Genomic DNA, 25,666 nt, shown 5'->3' with positions numbered 1-25,666 from the left:
TTTCGTTGGGGCAAAATACTTTGGTTGTGTTGTGCAGGTTCCACGTTGGCGCCGGAATCCCTGGTGTTGCGCCGCACTATACTTCGCCGCCATCAACCTTCAACGTGCTTCTTGGCTCCTCCTGGTGCGATAAACCTTGGTTTCTTTCTGAGGGAAAACTTGCTACTGTCTGCATCACACCTTCCTCTTGGGGTTCCCAACGGACGTATCAATTGCACGCATCAACAAGCTCTATGTAGTTCTTCATTAATAGGTGCGAAGTACATGATGCAAGAGCTTAAACATGATCTATTTGAGCACAACAATTTCCAAGTATCAAATTACTCAAGACATTATACCAATTACCACATGAAGCATTTCCTGTTTCCAACCATATAACAATGAACGAAGCAGTTTTCAACTCCGCCATGAACATTAAAGATAGAACTAAGAACACCAGTGTTCATATGAAAAAGCGGAGCGTGTCTCTCTCCCACACAAGCATGAATTTATTCAGAGAATGAAAATAACAAAACGAAAATAAAAACACACAGACGCTCCAAGTAAAGTACCTAAGATGTGATGGAATAAAAATATAGTTTCACTAGAGGTGATCTGATAAGTTGTCGATGAAGAAGGGGATGCCTTGGGCATCCCCAAGCTTAGATGCTTGAGTCTTCTTGAAATATGCAGGGATGAACCACGGGGGCATCCCCAAGCTTAGACTTTTCACTCTTCTTGATCATATTGTATCATCCTTCTCTCTTGACCCTTGAAAACTTCCTCCACACCAAACTCAAAACAAACTCATTAGAGGGTTAGTGCATAATTGAAAATTCATATATTCAGAGGTGACATAATCATTCTTAACACTTCTGGACATTGCACAAAGCTACTGGAAGTTAATGGAACAAAGAAATCCATTTAACATAGCAAAAGAGGCAATGCGAAATAAAAGGCAGAATCTGTCAAAACAGAACAGTCCGTAAAGACGAATTTTTCTGGGGCACTTAAATTGTTCAGATGAAAAAGCTCAAAACTAACGAAAGTTGCGTACATATCTGAGGAACACGCACATAAATTGGCAGATTTTTCTGAGTTACCTACAGAGAGCCCTGCCCAAATCCGTGACAGATAGAAATCTGTTTCTGCACAGAAATCCAAATCTAGTATCAACCTTCTATTAGAGACTTCACTTGGCACAATAATGCAATAAAATAAAGATAAGGAGAGGTTGCTACAGTAGTAACAACTTCCAAGACACAACAAAACAGTAGCAAAATAAAAACATGGATTATCTCCCAAGAAGTGGTTTCTTTATAGACATTAAGATGGGCTCAACAATTTTAATGATGCTCACATAAGGAATAAGAGTTGAAGTAAAAGAGAGCATCAAGAAGCAAATTCAAAACACATTTAAGCATAACCCACTTCCTATGAAAAGGAATCTTGTCCACAAATAAATTCATGAAGAACAAAGTGACAAGCATAGGAAGATAAAACAAGAGTAACTTCAAGATTCTCAACATAAAGAGGGGAAACTTAATATTATTAAGATGCATATAACCATGTTTCCCTCTCTCATAATAACTTTCAGTAGCATCATTGATGAAATCCAAAATATATCCATCACTTAAAACATTCTTATCATGGTTCATGTGCATAAAAGTATAAGTATTTTTGGCATAAGAAAAACTCTTCTCATTAATAGTAATTGGAGCAGGATCATTATCAAGAATTTGAACATGGTAAACAAGTTGCATACTAAAGGAATGGTTTTTGGCAATCCCATCATAACTATGACAAGTTTCATAAGGATAATTATAACATGTGTCATATCCATCTCTATAACCAGAATATATAATATCATCTTTTTCACTAAAAGTAAAGGTCTCAAATATAGGATCTTCAAGCACAACATCCCCAAGCTTAGAGCTTTCAATATCAACATTTAAGGGAACATGAATAGTGCTAACATCATTACTTTCATAATCAGTACCAAAGAGATTTCCAATATCAAAGGTAGTATGCTCTTCCAAATCATGATCACTAATATGGGTAAAGTGCATAGGAAGATCATTGTACTCAGATTCATTATCATAATAATCATCAGGAGCAACATACTTACGGTTACCTATCGTTATCTCATACACGCGGGGATATGCCGTTACCTCTTTCTTTTTATTCCTCCTCTTCTTCTTCTTCGTTCCCTTCTTCTTCTTCTTCTCCTTCTCCTCGTTCCCTTCTTCAGGAGGGAAAGGCTTGAAGGGAGGCTTCTCCACATAACCTGATTTATTTCCAGAAACAATAGAAGAAACTTGGGAGGATTCCTCCTTTTCATTAATAAGTTCAAAACACACAGCGGTCCTATCATATTTTGGCAAGGTGTCATCTTCTAAGATATTTCGTATGTAAGTATTTGTATGGCAATTATTAATGCAATAAGAAAAACACCCATGCAAGACATCATCAATATCAAGATCACTCATATGTAACAAAGAGATTTTTCTTGATAACTCTTCACACCACAAAAATAAAGTAAGTTCATCATGCTGATTAGGAGTAATTTCATCATCACAATACAAATTTGCAGCACTCATGGGGTTCGAATTATCATTGGAGGAGCATTGAAAATTAAAATGTCCCGCTCTATGGAAAAGTTCACAAATAAAAGGATAGAGGGCACAAACTTTTTTACCAAGATCATCTAGAGCCCTAGACCACTTTCTAGTTTTTTCATTTCTATGATGGATACAATATTCATCTTCGATTTGATCAATTCCACATGGTCTATGTATTCCACAAAAATTAACATGCTTATAGGAAATAGCATTCTCAGAAGTTTGAGCATGTTTATTGCAATCATTAACAACAATTTCATTTTCCATGCAAGTGTCTTTGAAAGGTTCATGATACTTATCAAAATTCTTCCTAGGCAATTCAAAATGAGAGGCAAAAGCTTTATAAAGATTTGCAACAACTTGAGAGTCAAGACCATAAGTAGCACTCATATTTCGAATTTTATCAAAAGATTCCATAAAAGTTTCAATGCATTCATAATCATAATTTATACCTGACTCTTTACCTTTGTTGTTCTCCCATCCTTCAGTATTCTCCTGAATCCGATCAAGAAGGTCCCTTTTAAACTCTTCTTCATTGCGTGTAAATGATCCAGAACAAGTAGTATCCAGCAAGGTTTTATCTTGAAAAGAAAGTCTTGCATAGAAATTATCAATGATGATATTACCAGGAAGCTCATGAATGGGGCATTTGAGCATTAAAGACTTCAATCTTCCCCATGCTTGGGCAATACTCTCTCCATCACGAGGCTAGAAATTATATATGTGGTTCCGGTCTTTGTGAATTTCACTTGGAGGATAAAATTTAGAGTAAAATAGAGGCACAATATCCGTTCAATCAAGAGAATTCCCATTCTTCAGCAATTTATACCAATGCGCCGCTTTACCAGACAGCGATATAGAGAATAGTTTCTTCCTAAATTCATCCATAGAGATACCTGGACACTTGAATAACCCGCATAATTCATGCAAAAACAGTAAATGATCTCCAGGATGGACAGTTCCATCCCCTTCATAGCGGTTATCCATAACACGTTCAATAATTTTCATAGGTATTTTATATGGAATACTTTCAGTAGGTGGATTTAAAATATCACAAGCATCATTAGAGTTATCGCATATGGGAGATAAAGTATAATCAGAGCAAATTTTCTCCCCTAAAGATGGGAAGCTAAAAAGGTCACAAAAACTAGCTTCCCCAAGCTTAGACTTCTCCATAGCATTAGCAGTAATTGCATTCATACTAATAACATTGCTACTATCATGCAAATAAGGTTTCATAGGTTTTTTAATTTTCGCATCACACAATTCATATCTTAACTTAGGAAATAAATTAAAAAGCTCACAGTTGTTTTCCATTATGCCTTACTAGTGTAAAACAAGAAACAAAAAGATGCAATTGCAGGATCCAAAGGAAATAACTTTGAGCACTCACACACCGGCAACAGTTCTAGGAAATAGCTTAGTAGTCGGAGTGTGTGAATACCTTTTACCTTACCTCCCCGGCAACGGCGCCAGAAAATAGCTTGATGTCTACGCACGCTTCTATTCCTGTAGACAGTGTTGGGACTCCAAGAGCAGAGGTTTGTAGAACAGCAGCAAGTTTCCCTTAAGTGAATCACCCAAGGTTTATCGAACTCGGGGAGGTAGAGGTCAAAGATATCCCTCTCAAGCAACCATGCAATTACGATACAAGAAGTCTCTTGTGTCCCCAACACACCTAATACACTTGTCAGATGTATAGGCGCACTAGTTCGGCGAAGAGATATTAAAACGCAGATGATATAGATGGTGGTAGATGGTAATTGTGATATGAAGTAAATATTGCAGCAAGTAAACATGCAGTAGAACAGTAAGTAAGTGGTGTTTGCAGTATTAGAAACAAGGCCTAGGGATCATACTTTCACTAGTGGACACTCTCAACAATGATCACATAAATAAATAAGTTCTTTTCTCTTATGCTACTTTCAAAGACTCTATTGTTGGATAACAAACACCATTCATTGTGTAGGGCTACGAGAGCACCCTCAAGCCGGAGTAAACAAGCTCCACAACGTCATAAAGGAATCACACAAGATGCAAACACTGTCACTGTCACACCATAGAGAGTAATTCCGGAGTTCATATAAAGTAACTCTAGAGTGCATAGTGATAGTTAACTTCACAGTCTACAAGAGATCACGATCATAACCTACCCCAAGTACTACATGATGCACACACTGTCCACATTACATCATGAAGGAGGAATATACTACTTTAATAACATCACTAGAGTAGCACATAGATTAATAGCGATACAAAGCTCATGGTCACATAAAGATCACATGGGAGAGAGAGATGAACCACATAGCTACCGGTACAGCCCTTAGCCTCGATGGAGAACTACTCCCTCCTCATCATGGGAGACAGCAGCGGCGATGAAGATGGCGATGGAGTCGATAGAGATGCCTTCCGGGGGCACTTCCCCGTCCCGGCGGCGTGCCAGAACAGATACTTCTGTCCCCCGAATCTTGGCTTCGCGATGGCGGCGGCTCTGGAACTTTTCTCGTATCATGGCTTATTGGTGTCGAAGTTTTAGGTCACGACGACTTATATAGGCGAAGAAACGGAGTCGGAAGGGGTCTGGGGGTCCCACACACCAGGGCCCCCCCCCTCTGGCCGCGCCTCCATACTGTGTGGGGGCCCTGGGCCTCCCCTCTGGTCCCTCTCCGGTGTTCTGGAAGCTTCGTGGAAATATAAGATCGTGGGCCTTGATTTCGTCCAATTCCGAGAATATTTGTGTAAGATTTCTGAAACCAAAAACAGCAGAAAACAGGAACTGGCACTTCGGCATCTCGTCAATAGGTTAGTTCCGGAAAACGCATCAAAACGATATAAAGTGTGAATAAAACATGTAGGTATTGTCATAAAACTAGCATGGAACATAAGAAATTATAGATACGTTGGAGACGTATCAGTTCATCACACCGCAAGGTTTCTTTTGCTACAACGTGATGACCTTCGGCTTGAAGAACGCGGGCGCAACTTACCACTGGTGCATGCAAGCTTGCCTCGAGGATCGGATCAGCAAAAACATTGAGGTCTACATCGATGATATCATCATCAAATCCAGGCACAACGCCACTCTCATCGACGATATTCGGCAAACGTTCGAAAACCTCGACCGCTACAAGATCAAGCTGAACCCAAAGAAATGCTCTTAGGGGTCCCTGGAGGCCAAGTACTCAGGTACTTCATCTCTGACCGAGGAATCGAAGCTAACCCCATCAATATCAAATCCATCCTCGACATGGAACCACCAAGAAACCTGTAGCATGTACAAGAACTGGCGGGTCGGGTGGCATCTCTCAGCAGATTTATCGCCAAGCCAGGTGAGAAGGCGCTGCCTTTCTACCGCCTAATGCAAAAATCGGAGAAGTTCGAGTGGACCACAGAAGCTCAAGCAGTGTTTCATACGTCTCCGACGTATCGATAATTTCTTATGTTCCATGCTACATTATTGATGATATCTACATGTTTTATACACATTATATGTCGTATTTATGCATTTTCCGGCACTAACCTATTAACAAGATGCCGAAGAGCCAGTTGCTGTTTTCTGCTGTTTTTGGTTTCAGAAATCCTAGTAAGGAAATATTCTCGGAATTGGACGAAATCAATGCCCAGGGGCCTATTTTTGCACGAAGCTTCCAGAAGACCGAGGGGGAAAGGAAGTGGGGCCACGAGGCGCCGCCACACTAGGGCGGCGCGGCCCAGGCCTTGGCCGCACGGCCCTAGCGTGTGGGGCCCTCGTGTGGCCCCCTGCGTTGCCCTTCCGCCTACTTAAAGCCTCCGTCGCGAAACCCCCAGTACCGAGAGCCACGATACGGAAAACCTTACTGAGACGCCGCCGCCGCCAATCCCATCTCGGGGGATTCAGGAGATCGCCTCCGGCACCCTGCCGGAGAGGGGAATCATCTCCCGGAGGACTCTTCACCGCCATGATCGCCTCCGGAGTGATGAGTGAGTAGTTCACCCCTGGACTATGGGTCCATAGCAGTAGCTAGATGGTCGTCTTCTCCTTATGTGCTTCATTGTTGGATCTTGTGAGCTGCCTAACATGATCAAGATCATCTATCTGTAATGCTATATGTTGTGTTTGTCGGGATCCAATGGATAGAGAATACTATGTTATGTTGATTATCAATCTATTACCTATGTGTTGTTTATGATCTTGCATGCTCTCCGTTATTAGTAGAGGCTCTGGCCAAGTTTTTGCTCTTAACTCCAAGAGGGAGTATTTATGCTCGATAGTGGGTTCATGCCTCCATTAAATCTGGGACAGTGACAGAAAGTTCTAAGGTTGTGGATGTGCTGTTGCCACTAGGGATAAAACATTGATGCTATGTCTAAGGATGTAGTTATTGATCACATTACGCACCATACTTAATGCAATTGTCTGTTGTTTGCAACTTAATACCGGAAGTGGTTCGGATGATAACCTGAAGGTGGACTTTTTAGGCATAGATGCATGCTGGATAGCGGTCTATGTACTTTGTCGTAATGCCCAATTAAATCTCACTATATTTATCATATCATGTATGTGCATTGTCATGCCCTCTCTATTTGTCAATTGCCCGACTGTAATTTGTTCACCCAACATGCTATTTATCTTATGGAAGAGACACCTCTAGTGAACTGTGGACCCCGGTCCTATTCTTTTACATCTGAAATACAATCTACTGCAATACTTGTTCTTTACTGTTCTTCGCAAACAATCATCATCCACACTATACATCTAATCCTTTTGTTACAGCAAGCCGGTGAGATTGACAACCTCACTGTTTCGTTGGGGCAAAGTACTTTGGTTGTGTTGTGCAGGTTCCACGTTGGCGCCGGAATCCCTGGTGTTGCGCTGCACTACACTTCGCCGCCATCAACCTTCAACGTGCTTCTTGGCTCCTCCTGGTTCGATAAACCTTGGTTTCTTTCTGAGGGAAAACTTGCTACTGTCTGCATCACACCTTCCTCTTGGGGTTCCCAACGGACGTGTGTTAATTGCACGCATCAAGCTCTTTTTCTGGCGCCGTTGCCGGGGAGATCAAGACACGCTGCAAGGGGAGTCTCCACTTCCCAATCTCTTTACTTTGTTTTTGTCTTGCTTTATTTTATTTACTATTTTGTTTGCTGCACTTAAACAAAACACAAAAAAATTAGTTGTTAGCTTTACTTTATTTACTGTCTTGCTCTCTATATCAAAAACACAAAAAAATTAGTTACTTGCATTTACTTTATCTAGTTTGCTTTATTTACTACTGCTAAAATGAATACTCCTGAAAACACTAAGTTATGTGACTTCACAACCACAAATAATAATGATTTCCTATGCACACCTATTGCTCCACCTGCTACTACAGCAGAATTCTTTGAAATTAAACCTCGCTTTCGAATCTTGTTATGAGAGAGCAATTTTCTCGGTGTTAGTTCCGATGATGTCTGCCCATCTTAATAATTTTGTTGAATTGTGTGAAATGCAAAAGTATAAAGATGTAGATGGTGATATTATAAAGTTGAAATTGTTTCCTTTCTCATTAAGAGGAAGAGCTAAAGATTGGTTGCTATCTTTGCCTAAGAATAGTATTGATTCATGGACTAAATGTAAGGATGCTTTTATTGGTAGATATTATCCTCTCGCTAAAATTATATCTTTGAGAAGTAGCATAATGAATTTTAAACAATTAGATACTGAACATGTTGCTCAAGCATGGGAGAGAATGAAATCTTTGGTAAAGAATTGCCCAACCCATGGACTAACTACTTGGATGATCATCCAAACCTTCTATGCAGGACTAAATTTTTCTTCGCGGAACCTATTGGATTCAGATGCTGGAGGTACCTTTATGTCCATCACTTTGGGGGCGGCTACAAAGCTTCTTGATGATATGATGATAAATTACTCTGAATGGCACACTGAAAGGGCTCCACAAGGTAAGAAGGTAAATTCTGTCGAAGAAACCTCCTCCTTGAGTGATAAGATTGATGTGATTATGTCTATGCTTGTGAATGGTAGATCTAATGTTGATCCTAATAATGTTCCTTTAGCTTCATTGGTTGCTCAAGAAGAAAATGTTGATGTGAATTTCATTAAAAATAATAATTTCAACAACAATGCTTATAGGAACATATCTGGTAATAACTATATGCCATATCCTTCTGCTAATGGTAATGGTTATGGTAATTCTTATGGGAATTCTTACAACAATAATAGGAGTGTACCCCCTGGTCTTGAAGCCATGCTTAAAGAATTTATTAGTACACAAACTGCTTTTAACAAATCTGTTGAGGAAAAGCTTGATAAAATTGATATTCTTGCTTCTAAGGTTGATAGACTTGCCTCTGATGTTGATCTTTTAAAATTGAAAGTTATGCCTAATAAGGACATTGATAATAAGATTACTACTACAGCAAATGCCATCCAAGTTAGAATTAATGAGAATATAAGATTAATGGCTGAATTGCGTGCTAGGTGGGATAGAGAAGAAAATGAAAAACTAGCTAAAGAGAATAATATAGCTAAAGTTTGGACTATTACCACCACTAGGAATGATAATGATTCACATGTTGCTACACCTCCTACTATCAATGGTAAACTAATTGGTGTTGGCAATGTTTCTACTCCTAGTGCAAAGCGTACAAAACTGCCTGAAATTGCTAAAACTGCTGAAACTGCTTGTGATAAAACTGCTGAAATTTTTTCCAACAATGGGGGTGATGATCCCATTGCTGTAGATCATAATGGTTTGGATTTTGATGATTGCCACATCTCTGAAGTTATAAAGTTCTTACAAAAACTTGCTAAGAGTCCCAACGCTAGTGCTATAAATTTGGCCTTTACAAAACATATTACAAATGCTCTCATCAAAGCTAGAGAAGAGAAACTAAAACTTGAAACTTCTATTCCTAGGAAGTTAGAAGATGGTTGGGAGCCCATCATTAAGATAAGGGTCAATTATTTTGATTGTAATGCTTTATGTGATCTTGGTGCAAGTATTTCTGTTATACCTAAGAAAGTCTATGATATGCTTGACTCGCCACCATTGAAAAATTGTTATTTGGATGTTAATCTCGCTGATAATGCTAAAAAGAAACCTTTGGGGAGAGTTGATAATGTTCGCATTATGGTTAACAATAACCTTGTCCCCGTTGATTTCGTTGTCTTGGATATTGAATGCAATGCATCTTGCCCCATTATATTGGGAAGACCTTTTCTTCGAACCATTGGTGCTACTATTGATATGAAGGAAGGTAATATTAAATATCAATTTCCTCTCAAGAAAGGTATGGAACACTTCCCTAGAAAAAGAATGAAGTTACCTTATGATTCTATTATTAGAACAAATTATGATGTCGATGCTTCATCTCTTGATAATACTTGATTTACACTTTCTGCGCCTAGCTGAAAGGTGTTAAAGAAAAGCGCTTATGGGAGACAACCCATGTTTTTACTACAGTACTTTGTTTTATATTTGAGTCTTGGAAGTTGTTTACTACTGTAGCAACCTCTCCTTATCATGTTTTTGTGCCAAGTAAAGTCTCTATGGTAAAGTTGATGCTAGATTTAGATTGCTGCACAGAAACAGCATTGCTGTCTGTCACGAATTCGCGCAGAAGTCTCTGTAAAAAAATCAAAAAAATCTGCAAATTTACGTGCGTGATCCCCAGATATGTACGCAACTTTCATTAGTTTTGAGTTTTTCCGTTTGAGTAAGTTAAGTGCCCCTTCCAGGTTCGTCTTTACGGACTGTTCTGTTTTTGACAGATTCTGCCTTTTATTTCGCATTGCCTCTTTTGCTATGTTGGATAAATTTCTTTGTTCCATTAATGTCCAGTAGCTTTGTGCAATGTCCATAAGTGTTAAGAATGATTGTGTCACCTCTGAACATGTGGATTTTTATTGTGCACTAACCCTCTAATGAGTTTGCTTGAAGTTTGGTGTGAAGGAAGTTTTCAAGGGTCAAGAGAGGAGTATGATATACTATGATCAAGAGGAGTGAAAGCTCTAAGCTTGGGGATGCCCCGGTGGTTCACCCCTGCATATTTTAAGAAGACTCAAGCGTCTAAGCTTGGGGATGCCCAAGGCATCCCCTTCTTCATCGACAACATCATCAGGTTCCTCCCCTGAAACTATATTTTTATTCAGTCACATCTTATGTACTTTGCTTGGAGCGTCTGTTTGTTTTTGTTTTTGTTTGAATAAAATGGATCCTAGCATTCATTGTGTGGGAGAGAGACACGCTCCACTGTTGCATATGGACAAATATGTCCTTAGGCTTTACTCATAGTATTCATGGCGAAGGTTGAATCTTCTTCGTTAAATTGTTATATGGTTGGAATCGGGAAATGCTACATGTAGTAATTTAAAATGTCTTGAATAATTTGATACTTGGCAATTGTTGTGCTCATGTTTAAGCTCTTGCATCATATACTTTGCACCCATTAATGAAGAAATACATAGAGCTTGCTAAAATTTGGTTTGCATATTTGGTCTCTCTAAAGTCTTGATAATTTCTAGTATTGAGTTTTGAACAACTAGGAAGACAGTGTAGAGTCTTATAATGTTTACAATATGTCTTTTATATGAGTTTTGCTGCACCGGTTCATCCTTGTGTTTGTTTCAAATAAACCTTGCTAGCCTAAACCTTGTATCAAGAGGGAATACTTCTCATGCATCCAAAATCCTTGAGCCAACCACTATGCCATTTGTGTCCACCATACCTACCTACTACATGGTATTTCTCCGCCATTCCAAAGTAAATTGCTTGAGTGCTACCTTTAAATTTCCATCATTCGCCTTTGCAATATATAGCTCATGGGACAAAATAGCCTTAAAAACTATTGTGGTATTGAATATGTACTTATGCACTTTATCTCTTATTAAGTTGCTTGTTGTGCGATAACCATGTTTCCTGGGGACGCCATCAACTTTTTGTTGAATATCATGTGAGTTGCTATGCATGTTCGTCTTGTCTGAAGTAAGGGCGGTTTTCACAACCAAATGGTTTGAGTATGCATACTGTTAGAGAAGAACATTGGGCCGCTAACTAAAGCCATGAATCATGGTGGAAGTTTCAGTTTGGATATAAAACCTCAATCTCTTATGAGAATATTAACTGTTGTTGAATGCTTAAGCATTAAAAGAGGAGTCCATTATCTGTTGTCTATGTTGTCCCGGTATGGGTGTCTAAGTTGAAGAATGATCAAAAGCGAGAAGTCCAATGCGAACTTTCTCCTTAGACCCTTGTACATGCGGCATAGAGGTACCCCTTTGTGACACTTGGTTGAAACATATGTTATGCAATGATGATCAGTGTTAACCCAAGCTAATTAGGACAAGGTGCGAGCACTATTAGTACACTATGCATGAGGCTTGCAACTTGTAAGATATAATTTACATGATACATATGCTTTATTACTACCGTTGATAAAATTGTTTCATGTTTTCAAAACCAAAGCTCTAGCACAAATATAGCAATCGATGCTTTCCTCTTTGAAGGACCTTTCTTTTACTTTTATGTTGAGTCAGTTCACCTATTTCTCTCCACCTCAAGAAGCAAACACTTGTGTGAACTGTGCATTGATACCTACATACTTGCATATTGCACTTGTTATATTACTTTACATTGACACTATCCATGAGATATACATGTTATAAGTTGAAAGCAACCGCTGAAACTTAATCTTCCTTTGTGTTGCTTCAATACCTTTACTTTGATTTATTGCTTTATGAGTTAACTCTTATGCAAGACTTATTGATGCTTGTCTTCAAGTACTATTCATGAAAAGTCTTTGCTTTATGATTCATTTGTTTACTCATGTCATTACCATTGTTTTGATCGCTGCATTCATTACATATGCTTACAATAGTATGATCAAGGTTATGATGGCATGTCACTCCAGAAATTATCTTTGTTATCGTTTACCTGCTCGGGACGAGCAGGAACTAAGATTGGGGATGCTGATACGTCTCCGACGTATCGATAATTTCTTATGTTCCATGCTACATTATTGATGATATCTACATGTTTTATACAGATTATATGTCGTATTTATGCATTTTCAGGCACTAACCTATTAACAAGATGCCGAAGAGCCGATTCTTTGTTCTGCTGTTTTTGGTTTCAGAAATCCTAGTAAGGAAATATTCTCGGAATTGGACGAAATCAACGCCCAGGGGCCTATTTTTGCACGAAGCTTCGAGAAGACCGAGGGGGAAAGGAAGTGGGGCCACGAGGCGCCGCCACACTAGGGCGGCGCGGCCCAGGCCTTGGCCGCGCGGCCCTAGCGTGTGGGGCCCTCGTGTGGCCCCCTGCGTTGCCCTTCCGCCTACTTAAAGCCTCCGTCGCGAAACCCCCAGTACCGAGAGCCACGATACGGAAAACCTTACTAAGACGCCGCCGCCGCCAATCCCATCTCGGGGGATTTAGGAGATCGCCTCCGGCACCCTGCCGGAGAGGGGAATCATCTCCCGGAGGACTCTTCACCGCCATGATCGCCTCCGGAGTGATGAGTGAGTAGTTCACCCCTGGACTATGGGTCCATAGCAGTAGCTAGATGGTCGTCTTCTCCTTATGTGCTTCATTGTTGGATCTTGTGAGCTGCCTAACATGATCAAGATCATCTATCTGTAATGCTATATGTTGTGTTTGTCGGGATCCGATGGATAGAGAATACTATGTTATGTTGATTATCAATCTATTACCTATGTGTTGTTTATGATCTTGCATGCTCTCCGTTATTAGTAGAGGCTCTAGCCAAGTTTTTGCTCTTAACTCCAAGAGGGAGTATTTATGCTCGATAGTGGGTTCATGCCTCCATTAAATCTGGGACAGTGACAGAAAGTTCTAAGGTTGTGGATGTGCTGTTGCCACTAGGGATAAAACATTGATGCTATGTCCAAGGATGTAGTTATTGATTACATTACGCACCATACTTAATGCAATTGTCTGTTGTTTGCAACTTAATACCGGAAGGGGTTCGGATGATAACCTGAAGGTGGACTTTTTAGGCATAGATGCATGCTGGATAGCGGTCTATGTACTTTGTCGTAATGCCCAATTAAATCTCACTATATTTATCATATCATGTATGTGCATTGTCATGCCCTCTCTATTTGTCAATTGCCCGACTGTAATTTGTTCACCCAACATGCTATTTATCTTATGGAAGAGACACCTCTAGTGAACTGTGGACCCCGGTCCTATTCTTTTACATCTGAAATACAATCTACTGTAATACTTGTTCTTTACTGTTCTTCGCAAACAATCATCATCCACACTATACATCTAATCCTTTGTTACAGCAAGCCGGTGAGATTGACAACCTCACTGTTTCGTTGGGGCAAAGTACTTTGGTTGTGTTGTGCAGGTTCCACGTTGGCGCCGGAATCCCTGGTGTTGCGCCGCACTACACTTCGCCGCCATCAACCTTCAACGTGCTTCTTGGCTCCTCCTGGTTCGATAAACCTTGGTTTCTTTCTGAGGGAAAACTTGCTACTGTCTGCATCACACCTTCCTCTTGGGGTTCCCAACGGACGTGTGTTAATTGCACGCATCAGCGTTCGACAACCTCAAGAAAGTTCGGTCGACTTCGCCGGTTCTCGTCACCCCTCACGATAGGGAGCCGATGTTACTTTACATCGCTGCAACCTACTAGGTCATCAGTACAGTACTCATCGTTGAACATGAGGAAGCAGGAAAACTTCACAGCACCCAGCGCCATGTCTACTACCTCAGCGAGGTGATAACACTAGCCAAGCAGCGGTACCCGCATCATCAGAAGTTGGCGTACGCCGTATGGATGACAACACGCAAGCTACGACATTATTTCGCGGAGCACCCGATCATCGTTGTCACCGAACCACCTCTGAAGAACGTACTCACCAATCCAGATGCCACAGGTCGAGTATTGCAGTGGTCTATAGAGTTGGCTCCACACGACATCACATACGTCAACCGGACCGCTATCAAGTCACAGGTGCTCCCTGACTTCTTCGTCGACTGGATCTAATCGCAAACACATGTTGCTCCATATATGTCGGGTTCTTGGAACATGTACTTCGTCAACTAGCACATATATTCCCTACTTATTTTCTATTATTCAAGAGTCAAAAGAGTTATAACTATCCAAATAAAAGAAAATGAGTCTTCCAAACAATTTCTATAGGATTATCCAAGCATGTTTTATGGTTCATAATACTTCTCATGTATTTGCCTACAATGCCACTTATTATTGTGCATACTTTGTAGAACCTTGTTAATTTTTAATGACTGAACCTTGTAAGACTTTCCATGATAACATATAAGCAATGCAATAAACTCCAAAGTTCATGTTAATTTTATCTTCTTTATGCCTGAGGACGAGCATAGGTTAAACTTGGGGATGTTGATGCATGTAAAATGCATACATGAACTTTGCACCTTATTAGCACATATTCTCACATATTTGCAACATATATAATGTTATTTCCATGTTTTATATTGAGTTATGGGGATTTACTAATGATCTCTTTTATTAGGGTTATAACTCTGCATGACAAAAAAACCTTGTTTTGCGTATTTTCCACTTTCAGGGACCTATGCGGAGTTAAATTGAGCTAGGATTTTGGGGACGTCAATATTTCACAATGAGAAGAAGCTGAAGCACCTAGACCTCGCGAGGAAGGGCCCGAAAACCAAATGAGGCATGGTGGCACGCCCCTATATGACTGCCCAGGATTTCCTCGAGGGGAGCTCCGCAGAAAGACCAAAAACACGAAAACAGTGGCTACAACAGTGAAGATTGGAGGGGGAAACTCCACCGGAGCCGCGCACCGGAGTGATCTCTACCTTCTCCAACGTCATCCACATCAACACCATGATGAAGGGGGAGTAGTCCACCTCTAGACTATGGGTTTGTGCAGTAGCTTGATCTATTTCTCTATTACTTTTCATAGATCTTAGTACCATATGAGCTGCCCAACATGATTATGGTCATATATGTAATTCCTATGTGGTGGATCTTTATTCTATGATACTGTGATATGAGAGTGGAACCTATTATGTGTAAGATTTTTTGATAGATGCATATTATGTACCCCGCTCTTAAGAATTTGTTCAGATCCAACTTGTATACAAGAATATGTGTGGGGAGATGTGTGTATTAGACAGTGTAGCATGGTTTTAGTGATTCAATAGTGACAACAAATTCATGATCTATTATGGTTTTGCCTTTTCATTTGCTACCTTTTCTATGGATAAAATGAATGCATGTGCTATGTTTATCACGTGACAAAAGTGATAATCCTTCTTGTTCAAGGTAGCATATTTGATATTTCAAACATCATGATAAAGTACTAATGGCTATGCTCTGTTAATTCTTAATACAAGATTGCTTGGAGTTTTCCCTTTCTTGTGGAGTGTAAGAGAGATGTGTTGCATCATCTCTATGTTAGGACGTGATGCCCATATGAATGCTTATCAAACACATATTGAAAGTCCACCAATATTATCTCATTGATGAATTGTTACTATTCACATCTTTAAAAAGAGAGTAGACAAGTGAACCCATAAAACCTGGTCCAATTTTGATCATAAGAAACAGAGCGGGCAAAGTTCCCATCGGGTCCTGGTATCTTCAGGAGGAGATATGCATGGTGTGAGTCCGCCATGAATCGAGAGTACGCGGGTCGGCCTAGTATCACATGATACTATGAGGGCCAATCCATGACTTCGAAATCGAGTTTCTCTCTTCTGAAGTTGTCACGTGTCCCGAAGACTACGTCGAGCATGATCTTTCCCAGAGGAATGTTGGGTTTTCTAGGAACTATGCCGTGGAACTATCCCATAAGAAAATTTATCGAGCTGAAACAAACCTGAGCAGCCGATCTCGTCGAGTTGTTGCTTGAAGAAGAGGTCGTTGAACTCATGCCTCCAACGCCCAAGCTCCGCATAGTCGGCGCCAATTGACAAGGGGTTGCCTTGTCAATGTCCATTGATGATGGACTTGGGTTTTCATGAAAGGAGAACACTAATGAATTCAAAGACCGCTAATCCAAATTAGGTAGCCAACGATAAGTATGATCAAGGGCAAAAATTGCCAAGATTGTATTATCAAACTAGGGTTACAGAGGTGTTGCGGGTTGTGAATCTAGATCCCCCCTTGGTGGCTCCTCCTAGCCCTTATATAGTAGGTTAGGTCTCAGAGTCCACCTTTGGGTCGGTTACATTGACTAAGTCGGTTTACCCGATATGGGCCTAGCCTACCTATTTTACATAGCTATTGGGCTTCGGCTCCGTGCGTTATTCTTCATGGGCTCCGCCTCTTCCTGGATTCACACCAGGGATGGTAACGTCGAGTACCCAGTATGGTATACTCATGTCAGTCATGTTGGCCTCGTTTTGTTGGTCGCAGCAAGACGACGATGGTGTTTCTAAGGCCGTGGCGGCGCGCGTTGGTCGGCGGTGAGTTTGGTGGAGCATGATGGAGCGTCCGGGGTGGGATTGTGAGGGTCGAGAGAAATCTATGCTGGTCTAGCTGACACCGATGTGGTGACGTCCGGGGGCGCTACCCTTCCTTCCTGAAGGGCGTTGGTTGAAGCCCTCCTCCCTTTTCCATGCGCGTACCGAAGGAAAACGTCGGACCAGTTCGGGCAGCAACGTCGTCGTCGTATTCCTTCTTAAAGGTGCTGTTTGGTACGTGGCATATCAAAGTGCTAGGAGTGTGATGGAAATTCTCCGGAAGGCGTAGTGGCTGCGGGACATTTTTTTTTGAGAACATGGCTGGGGGACATATGTGGTACAAGCTTTAGAGGTTGCCATTTTTTTTTTTTTTTTGATCTCGAGGTTGCCAAGTATATGTCGGCTGGTTTGTGATGAAGTCAGGCCCTTCTACGAGTGTGTGCGGCTTGGCCTGTTTGCCAACGTGGAGGCCTGGGCTTCTCATCATGCTGGCTGACAAAAGTGCCTAACGGATCCCCAGTGTGTGAAGAGCCCAAAGAAAGAAAAAAGTGAAGAGCCAGCAGAAAAGTCAAGAAAAGAAAAGAGAGGAGCACGCCAAGTTGAGTTGAGTTCCATGGTAGAAGTGGAGCCCTCTGGTTCACTTCTTCTTCCCTGGCCCCAAGTGCCACACCTCGCACAAACAAACAACCAAATTGACCATATGTTGTTTTTCCCATACTAAGCAATTTGTAAAATTCACCCTAAACCATTTATGACTGAACAAAAATGAGCAAATTGTTCAGCAAACTAGACAAAATTGACTTGTTATATGCAGAGATAAATCATCAACTTCTCACTTTAAAAAAATTAGGAGCAAATTTCGTTAGTCTCCTAGTTGTACTATTGGATTTTACAGAAGAATTGCACTGATAATAGGGAGTTTTGGAGAAATGCTCAAGATATCAGCACCCCAGAGCCATCTATGGCTGCCGGCGCCTCCACGTCCATAAAAATCCAATCTTTCCCTTCCCTCACCATATATCTTCTTCAACCCCAGAATCCAGTGGTGAATCAGCGAGCCAGCCAGCAAGCAGCCATGGCGCCCCCTTCCCTCTCCTCCTCCCACCTCCTCATCACCGCATCCCTCCCCAAGCCGTCCTCCCTCCGGCCGCCGCGCATCCCGCTCTCCTCCAAGCCAATCCCGGCGCTCCTCCTCGCCCTCGCCGCCGCGCCCACCCTACCCGCCCTTGCCGTCGACGCCCCCTCCCCGCCACCGGCCCCCGCCCCGCAGCTCCAGGCCGAGGCGCCGACGCCCGCGGCGAACCCCTTCGCTGACACCCTCCTCACCGCGCCCAAGCCCTCGGCCGCCTCCACCGACCTCCCCGACGGCGGCCAGTGGCGCTACAGCGAGTTCCTGGGCGCCGTCAAGAAGGGCAAGGTCGAGCGCGTGCGCTTCTCCAAGGACGGCGGCGTGCTGCAGCTCACCGCCGTGGACGGCCGCCGCGCCTCCGTCGTGGTCCCCAACGACCCGGACCTCATCGACATCCTCGCCACCAACGGCGTCGACATCTCCGTCGCCGAGGGCGACGCCGCGTCGGGCCCCGGCGGCTTCCTCGCCTTCGTCGGCAACCTGCTCTTCCCCTTCATCGCCTTCGCGGGGCTCTTCTTCCTCTTCCGCCGCGCCCAGGGCGGGCAGGGCGGCGGCCCGGGCGGGCTCGGCGGGCCCATGGACTTCGGCCGCTCCAAGAGCAAGTTCCAGGAGGTGCCCGAGACGGGCGTCAGCTTCCAGGACGTCGCCGGCGCCGACCAGGCCAAGCTCGAGCTGCAGGAGGTGGTCGATTTCCTCAAGAACCCCGACAAGTACACCGCGCTAGGGGCCAAGATCCCCAAGGGATGTCTCCTCGTCGGCCCGCCCGGGACGGGCAAGACGCTGCTCGCCCGCGCCGTGGCCGGGGAGGCCGGGGTGCCGTTCTTCTCCTGCGCCGCGTCAGAGTTCGTCGAGCTCTTCGTCGGTGTTGGTGCGTCCAGGGTGAGGGATCTGTTCGAGAAGGCCAAGGCCAAGGCGCCCTGCATCGTCTTCATTGATGAGATTGACGCCGTCGGGAGGCAGCGTGGTGCTGGGATGGGCGGCGGGAATGATGAGAGGGAGCAGACCATCAACCAGCTTCTCACGGAGATGGATGGCTTCTCTGGAAACAGTGGTGTCATTGTGCTCGCCGCCACCAACAGGCCAGATGTGCTGGACTCTGCACTTCTAAGGCCAGGACGGTTCGATCGGCAGGTCACCGTCGATCGTCCAGATGTTGCCGGTCGTGTCAGGATCCTCGAGGTGAGACATCCCCCTTATGCTTAGCTAACTTATGAATTGTTATTGCTTTGCTTGGTGTAGATATTGTTCAGAATCACGATAACTAGTTCACAAACTTACTACAATCATCGCTGATATTCTATCAAGGCATAATTGCAGTGGACGAAAACGTGCTTTCTGCCACACGATAAATTTTGCCTTGAGTCTGAACCTTCTACCTGAAATGTTTCATGTCATTAGGACATAAGCTGGTCTACCTTGATGTAGATATAGTCTACAACTGAAAGTTCATGTACTTGGAAGGGATACTTACACATGCATGACATGATAAACATTGTTTTAAGTCTAAATCTTGGGCAATTTACCTAGTATCTTTCATGCCAAAATGTTATAAATTTGCGAGATGTTGAGACATAACTTCATTCGTAGACTGAACTGGCTTAGATTTTCAGAGCTGTAGTTTGATTGATTATGATAGGAACTTGGAGCGAACTTACTTGCATTAAGCTTCCTTTTGAGTATAAACCTTGGACAATTTACCTGATATTTTTCATTCTAAAATGGTAATTTTGTTTCTGAAATTTTTGGGTATAACTCAATCTATATGTTAACTGGGCAGGTAATCATATTTCAGAGCGATAGCTAACCTTATTTTGATAGAACTATCTTCGTAAGGATTTTTTGTGTGTGCTAAGACTAGAGTTGGAGCTCTGTAGTTTATCAATTCTTTCTTGCATAGTTACAACAGTAACTGAATCTCCTTGACCTTTCATTTCTAGTTTAGTTTTGCTTAGGCCACTACTTTTTTAACAGTTTGTATGGGTTTTCGATTTGCAGTTTCTCATTACTTTCTTAGTTTACCCCAGAGATCATTGGCAATTTTTGTGGTACTTAAGTACTTTGTATAAAACTATAGGTGTTTATATAACTAATTTGGTAAATATTTATGGGCTTTATTTATGCACTTGTTTGTAACATGATTAGCTCAACTTCAACTAAGAAAGTTTTGATCTCAGAAACATCGCAGTAGTACGGTCCCAAAATGAACTCTGTACTGTCCATAATTATCCAAAATTTCATCATAATTTATTCAAACAGAATATGATTTGTAGTTGGCAGCATTTCATTTTGTTCTGCAACCTCATTTGATCTTCCTAGCTAACTTATCGCAATTATAACATATCATTGCTTTATTTCCAGATGCTTTTCCTGTAGTTCTGTAAATCACAAAATTATCACTAGTACGGTAATTTGTTGTGTTTCAGTTGTTGATTTATTTTTTGCCCAACTTATTCATTTGGTAACTAATATCAAAAGATCTGCACTATTTGTCAGTCAAAATCAGTTACCAGATATCCGGCTCAGAATAGGTAGGGTTGGTAGCATGTTGCCAACACAATGCACATAACTTTGGAAGCTCAAAAGCATATAAAAAATGCATATTAAGATATTACGTATTGTTGTATAGTAGAATGGTATAGGTGTAAGTTTGGCATATCTGGTCAAGATCATCTAACCTCCTTTAAATTGTTTGTGTCGGTAACCCTTTAAATTCCATTCTACTTCAGTAAGTCAGTTCGCCTTTCTACTGGGTGTCTGGGTCTAGGAGTTAATATTTGATCAACCCTGGCCGGTTCATAAGCCTAGCTGCCTAGGGATATTAATGTATTACCTCCTGCTAACCTTCTAGGTACAAGGTGTGCTGAATTTTCTTTGGGTTCTCCTGCTAGATGAGTTTTACTGATATATGTAGTTCTACGCTGTAGCTTACATGACATATGTTCATATGATAGGTTCACTCCAGAGGAAAAGCATTGGCGAAGGACGTAGACTTTGATAAGGTTGCCAGAAGGACACCTGGTTTCACCGGTGCTGATCTTCAAAACTTGATGAATGAGGCTGCTATCCTGGCCGCTCGTCGTGATCTGAAGGAGATAAGCAAGGATGAGATCTCTGATGCTCTAGAGAGGATCATTGCTGGGCCTGAGAAGAAAAACGCAGTTGTTTCAGAGCAGAAGAGGAAGCTTGTGGCTTACCATGGTAATTTTGTCACCGTGAGTTGTTAAAATTATCATAGAGTTCACATAATCCTAATATGTGTGTGCAAACTTTTGAATTTGCAGAGGCTGGACATGCCCTTGTCGGTGCCCTCATGCCAGAATACGATCCTGTTGCCAAGATTTCCATCATTCCTAGAGGTCAAGCTGGTGGGCTCACGTTCTTTGCTCCAAGTGAAGAGAGACTAGAGTCTGGATTGTACAGCAGGAGCTACCTAGAGAACCAAATGGCTGTAGCACTTGGTGGCAGGTGCTAATCGCATGAAAATTTTATTTATATAAGCATCCACTGGTTGTTGCTCTATTGCAAAGTGATGACTTCTGTGCTTAATATGTCCACATGTTTTGCAGGGTTGCTGAGGAGGTGATCTTTGGCCAAAACAATGTGACAACTGGGGCTTCCAGCGACTTTATGCAGGTCTCACGTGTCGCAAGACAAATGGTCGAAAGATTTGGGTTCAGCAAGAAGATCGGGCAAGTCGCGATCGGGTCATCTGGTGGGAATCCATTCATGGGCCAGCAGGTATATTATTACTCTGATGCTAGTAGATGATTCCAGGTGGAAAATTCTTACTCTATAAGATGAATCTGTCGAAATTGTCCATGAATATAGACGTGCAAACTTCAACGACGTCATAGATCTTGCCAACATGGTCACTATCTAAGTGTCACCTTACCTTGATGACTTGGACTGAACAACACTCTTTCTTCCAGTTTACTGCATTCCTGTGACACATCATATATACTGCCAACCTTGACATCATCATCCATGTTCCATTTCGTACAAGGTCAATTCAAACTTGAAAGGGGCGACAAAGAAAACACCAACAGTTCTGTTTAGGCTAGTATCTCATTTTGTGTGGCTGTTAGTAGACCCGGATTAATTTTACTTTCCAACAAGGAATGGTTTTGAATATTAACCTGCCATTTCCGCAAATTTTTGCCTGTAGATGTCGAGCCAGTCGGACTACTCGATGGCCACAGCGGACATCGTGGACTCGGAGGTGAGGGAACTCGTGGAGGTAGCCTATTCGCGGGCGACGCAGATCATCAACACCCACATCGACATCCTCCACAGGCTCGCCCAGCTCCTGATTGAGAAGGAGACAGTTGACGGGGAGGAGTTCATGAGCCTCTTCATCGATGGAGAGGCAGAGCTGTTCGTGGCTTGAGGCGCCCTGTATGTTTTCGGTGATTATACGAGGGTCCAACTTGTAGGAACCACATTGATCTAGTAAAAGTGTTGTTTTACCCAACATGTTTGTATAGTTCTTTGTAAAAAAAACCTTTACTGACATTGGGTTGCTCCAATTAATACAAATTATTTCTAGTTTTTGCCCGTTTGCAACTTTTGGTTGCTCACCTGTTAGAACACATCCTCAAACTCTGTTAAGAAAACATTCTTTTGTGAGGACTCTTGGCAGAATGTACAGTATTACTTTCTCGAAATTTGTGACTGAAAAAAGTGAATGCTCTGTTAAAGAGGATTTTTTTGGTCCTGAACGGATGTAGCTTACTCTAGCCCTATCTTATATAGTTATCCAATCCGTAAGTTTCTCGAAATTTCGGAGGGAGTTTCCAACGTAACATGTCACTTTTACCTAAGCTATATAATTTCAAATTTAACTATGAAAATGACACAGATATACGTACATGCATCCTCGACTAAAATAAAATTCATTATCCGTAGAGTGCTAGAAATATGAATTTTGAAGCATACATGAGAGCCAGCCAGTGCGTATTTTCGACAATCTGTTATATTTAGAGCCTTTTGGGATCTACTTTGCACCACAAGATGCAAAATAAAGATATTAAAAATAGCGATTTCCGGGCAACTGAAGACGGTCGAACATACCAGTGGGTTTTTATCTTCCAATTAGTAGGCTTTGCCGCATCAATTTGCATAGATTACAAGTCTTGTCTTGCATCATACCCAGAACACATCCGGGAAAAAATGGTCGACATGCCGTGAGAAGATGTAGGACCAACCCGCCCCGAGCGGCACCGTGAGGAGCTCGCCACCAAATATACAAATTATGTAGTAATCTTGCAGTATTAATCATTGTACCCTGAGATGGATTCTGCTTGCCAAAAGAGTTGATATATTCTCTCTTTGCAGTAGTAATCTTTAGTTTCACTCCAATTATTGATTATAATCTAAACGAATAGTGTCTAAATCTTTATAAGAATTAATCATGTATATGTGGCTATGCGTATAGAGTAATTAAATTGTTGGCGTGTGGATGTTGAGCAGAGAGACTCTAGTGTGCAGGAGGCTCCTGAACACCTTCTCGCTCTCGCTCTCCAGCTCGCCCACGCACTGCTCCAGCTCCTGCAGCCTCGCCACCGCGACGTCCTTGTGCATTTCCTCGCCGGCAGCATGCTTGGTGCGCTTCTTGGACGAGGAGGAGGAGGACACTGCCAGCGCCGTGGCTGCGGCGGCGTCCGCGAGGAAGGCGACCTGGTGGAAGACAGACGCCGACGCGGCAGCGGTGTCGCTGACGGCTTGGGCCACCGTCCGCGCCACCTCAAGCTCGGACGAGAACCCAGCAGCGGCGTGGATGGGCGAACAACGAGCTACGGCGGTGGCGAGGCCGGTTAGCTCCTTTGCAGCCCGGCGCTGCGCACGCGCCGCAGAGGCGAGCTTAGCCGGGTCGCGGCGGCGCACTGCGGCGCGGAGGTCGGCGGCGTGCTGGCGGAGCGCGAGGAGGGCGGCGAGGAAGGAGCCGTAGGCGTCGGCTAGGGCGAGAAAGGCGTCGAGGAGGCGGGAGGAGGAGGAGAGCGGCATGAGCGGCGTGAGCTCGTCGAGGACGCACAGGAGCGCCCTGACGTGGGCGAGCGCCAGCGGGTTCTGGCCCGGGTCGGAGGTCCACGACCGGAGCGCGCGGAGCTGGTCGTCGACGTGCGTCAGCAGCGGGTGCCTCTGGCTCGGCACGCTCGCCGACCGAACGTGCCCGCCCCGACCGAAGGCAGCCGGGCTCGCCATCATCATCGTCATCGGCGCCATTGATCTTTTCTCTGTAAATTCCAGCTTTAGAGTGTGTGATCGATGGAGCGGGAGAGAGGTCGATGAGGACGAAAGTGTGTCCGTGCGTTGGAGGTATATATAGACATACGCGCGCGCACGGGGAGAAGCTAGCCATTGGCGCAGCCATGGCATGGTACGGTAGAGCTGTCCGGAGTAGATGAGTTGTCGTGCTCGTGGACACTGTTGGAGACGGAAGCTTCGATGAAGATGAAGTGGACGTACGGCTCACATGCACGCATCGCACCCTGTACCACTATACATGCGCGTGTCGCAGGCGTGAACAACGCGCACTGGTACGTGTACATCTGACACATTTTTGTAAAGAAAATGCTAAAACAAAACCGTTTGAAAGTGTTGTAAGTTTGTCCATGTTAGAAGCATCTCCACCGGAAAGCCCATAGCGCCCATAGCTATTTGAGGCTGCCGGTAAAATTGGGCTCCCACCGGTGCGTCCAATAAAGTGTTTGCGCGGTTTCAAGCCCAATAATACCGCCGGCAATCCTTGTTGGTCCCTACGTGAAGGGTGCAAATCAGGGTGCCAGTAGCCTCGTCCACGTGTGAAAACGCCCGCGGGGCCCTTCTGCCAGCCAGACGCGCATGTTTACCCCACCTCCCACCCTACCCGATCGGCCTACAAACCCTTCTAGATCGCCATCGCCTCCCCCTTGCTCACCTTCCACCTCGCCTATCCAGAAGCCACCGACCATCGAAACCGTCGGTGCCTGATCTCAGCGCCAGGCCGTCACGATAATCCGTCCGTCCCGCCCGCAAGGTGTTCGGCGGATTTCCGCGATGGACGACAGCGACAACGAATTGTTGGCGCAACTGTTCGTGGAGGAGGAGAACACTGCCACCGTCCGGCGGCACCAGCAGCAGTCGATGCTAGCGAGCCTCCTCCGCCTCTTCCACACCATTCTGCCTTGTCCGTGCCTCGCTGCGGAGGTTCAACGGTTGGCAAGAGGAGGAACAAGGAGTGGCATCGTCAAGTCGACGCCTTGCTACTTGACTCTAACTACTTCTCTGATGACGCAACACTCACACGCCGAAGAATTTTCGTCGTCATTTTTTGTTGAACCAGGATCTGCTCATGAAGATTGTCTTTGGTGCCAGAAAGTACAATGGCTACTTCATGTGCAAACAAGATTGCACCAGTTTTTGGGGCTTCTCCTCAATCCAGAAGTGCACTGCTGCAATACGCTATCTTGCATACGGAGCCCCCTAGATGCAGCCAATTACTACCTACGGATGGGGGAGTCGACATG

At 43.4% G+C, this 25,666-nt stretch overlaps 2 protein-coding genes across 2 annotated transcripts; one reads left to right on the top strand and one right to left on the bottom strand.

The window, feature by feature from the left end:
• Window positions 1-18,065: 18,065 nt before the first annotated feature.
• Window positions 18,066-22,715, top strand: LOC127313183 (ATP-dependent zinc metalloprotease FTSH 1, chloroplastic). The gene is made up of 5 exons (XM_051343736.2): window positions 18,066-19,340; window positions 21,113-21,359; window positions 21,443-21,626; window positions 21,728-21,899; window positions 22,327-22,715. The coding sequence occupies exons 1-5, from the start codon at window positions 18,108-18,110 to the stop codon at window positions 22,546-22,548; spliced, it is 2,058 nt and encodes a 685-aa protein (XP_051199696.1). The 5' UTR covers window positions 18,066-18,107; the 3' UTR covers window positions 22,549-22,715.
• A 746-nt stretch (window positions 22,716-23,461) lies between these two features.
• On the bottom strand, window positions 23,462-24,461 carry LOC127311865 (uncharacterized). Its single transcript, XM_051342343.2, has one exon. It carries the CDS (start codon window positions 24,381-24,383, stop codon window positions 23,601-23,603), a length of 783 nt encoding a protein of 260 aa, XP_051198303.1. The 5' UTR covers window positions 24,384-24,461; the 3' UTR covers window positions 23,462-23,600.
• Between the last annotated feature and the right edge of the window lie 1,205 nt (window positions 24,462-25,666).

The sequence above is a fragment of the Lolium perenne genome, chromosome 7 (genome assembly GCF_019359855.2).
Source record: "Lolium perenne isolate Kyuss_39 chromosome 7, Kyuss_2.0, whole genome shotgun sequence".
Classification (NCBI taxonomy): domain Eukaryota; kingdom Viridiplantae; phylum Streptophyta; class Magnoliopsida; order Poales; family Poaceae; genus Lolium; species Lolium perenne.
This window is presented reverse-complemented; position numbering and strand designations above follow the sequence as displayed.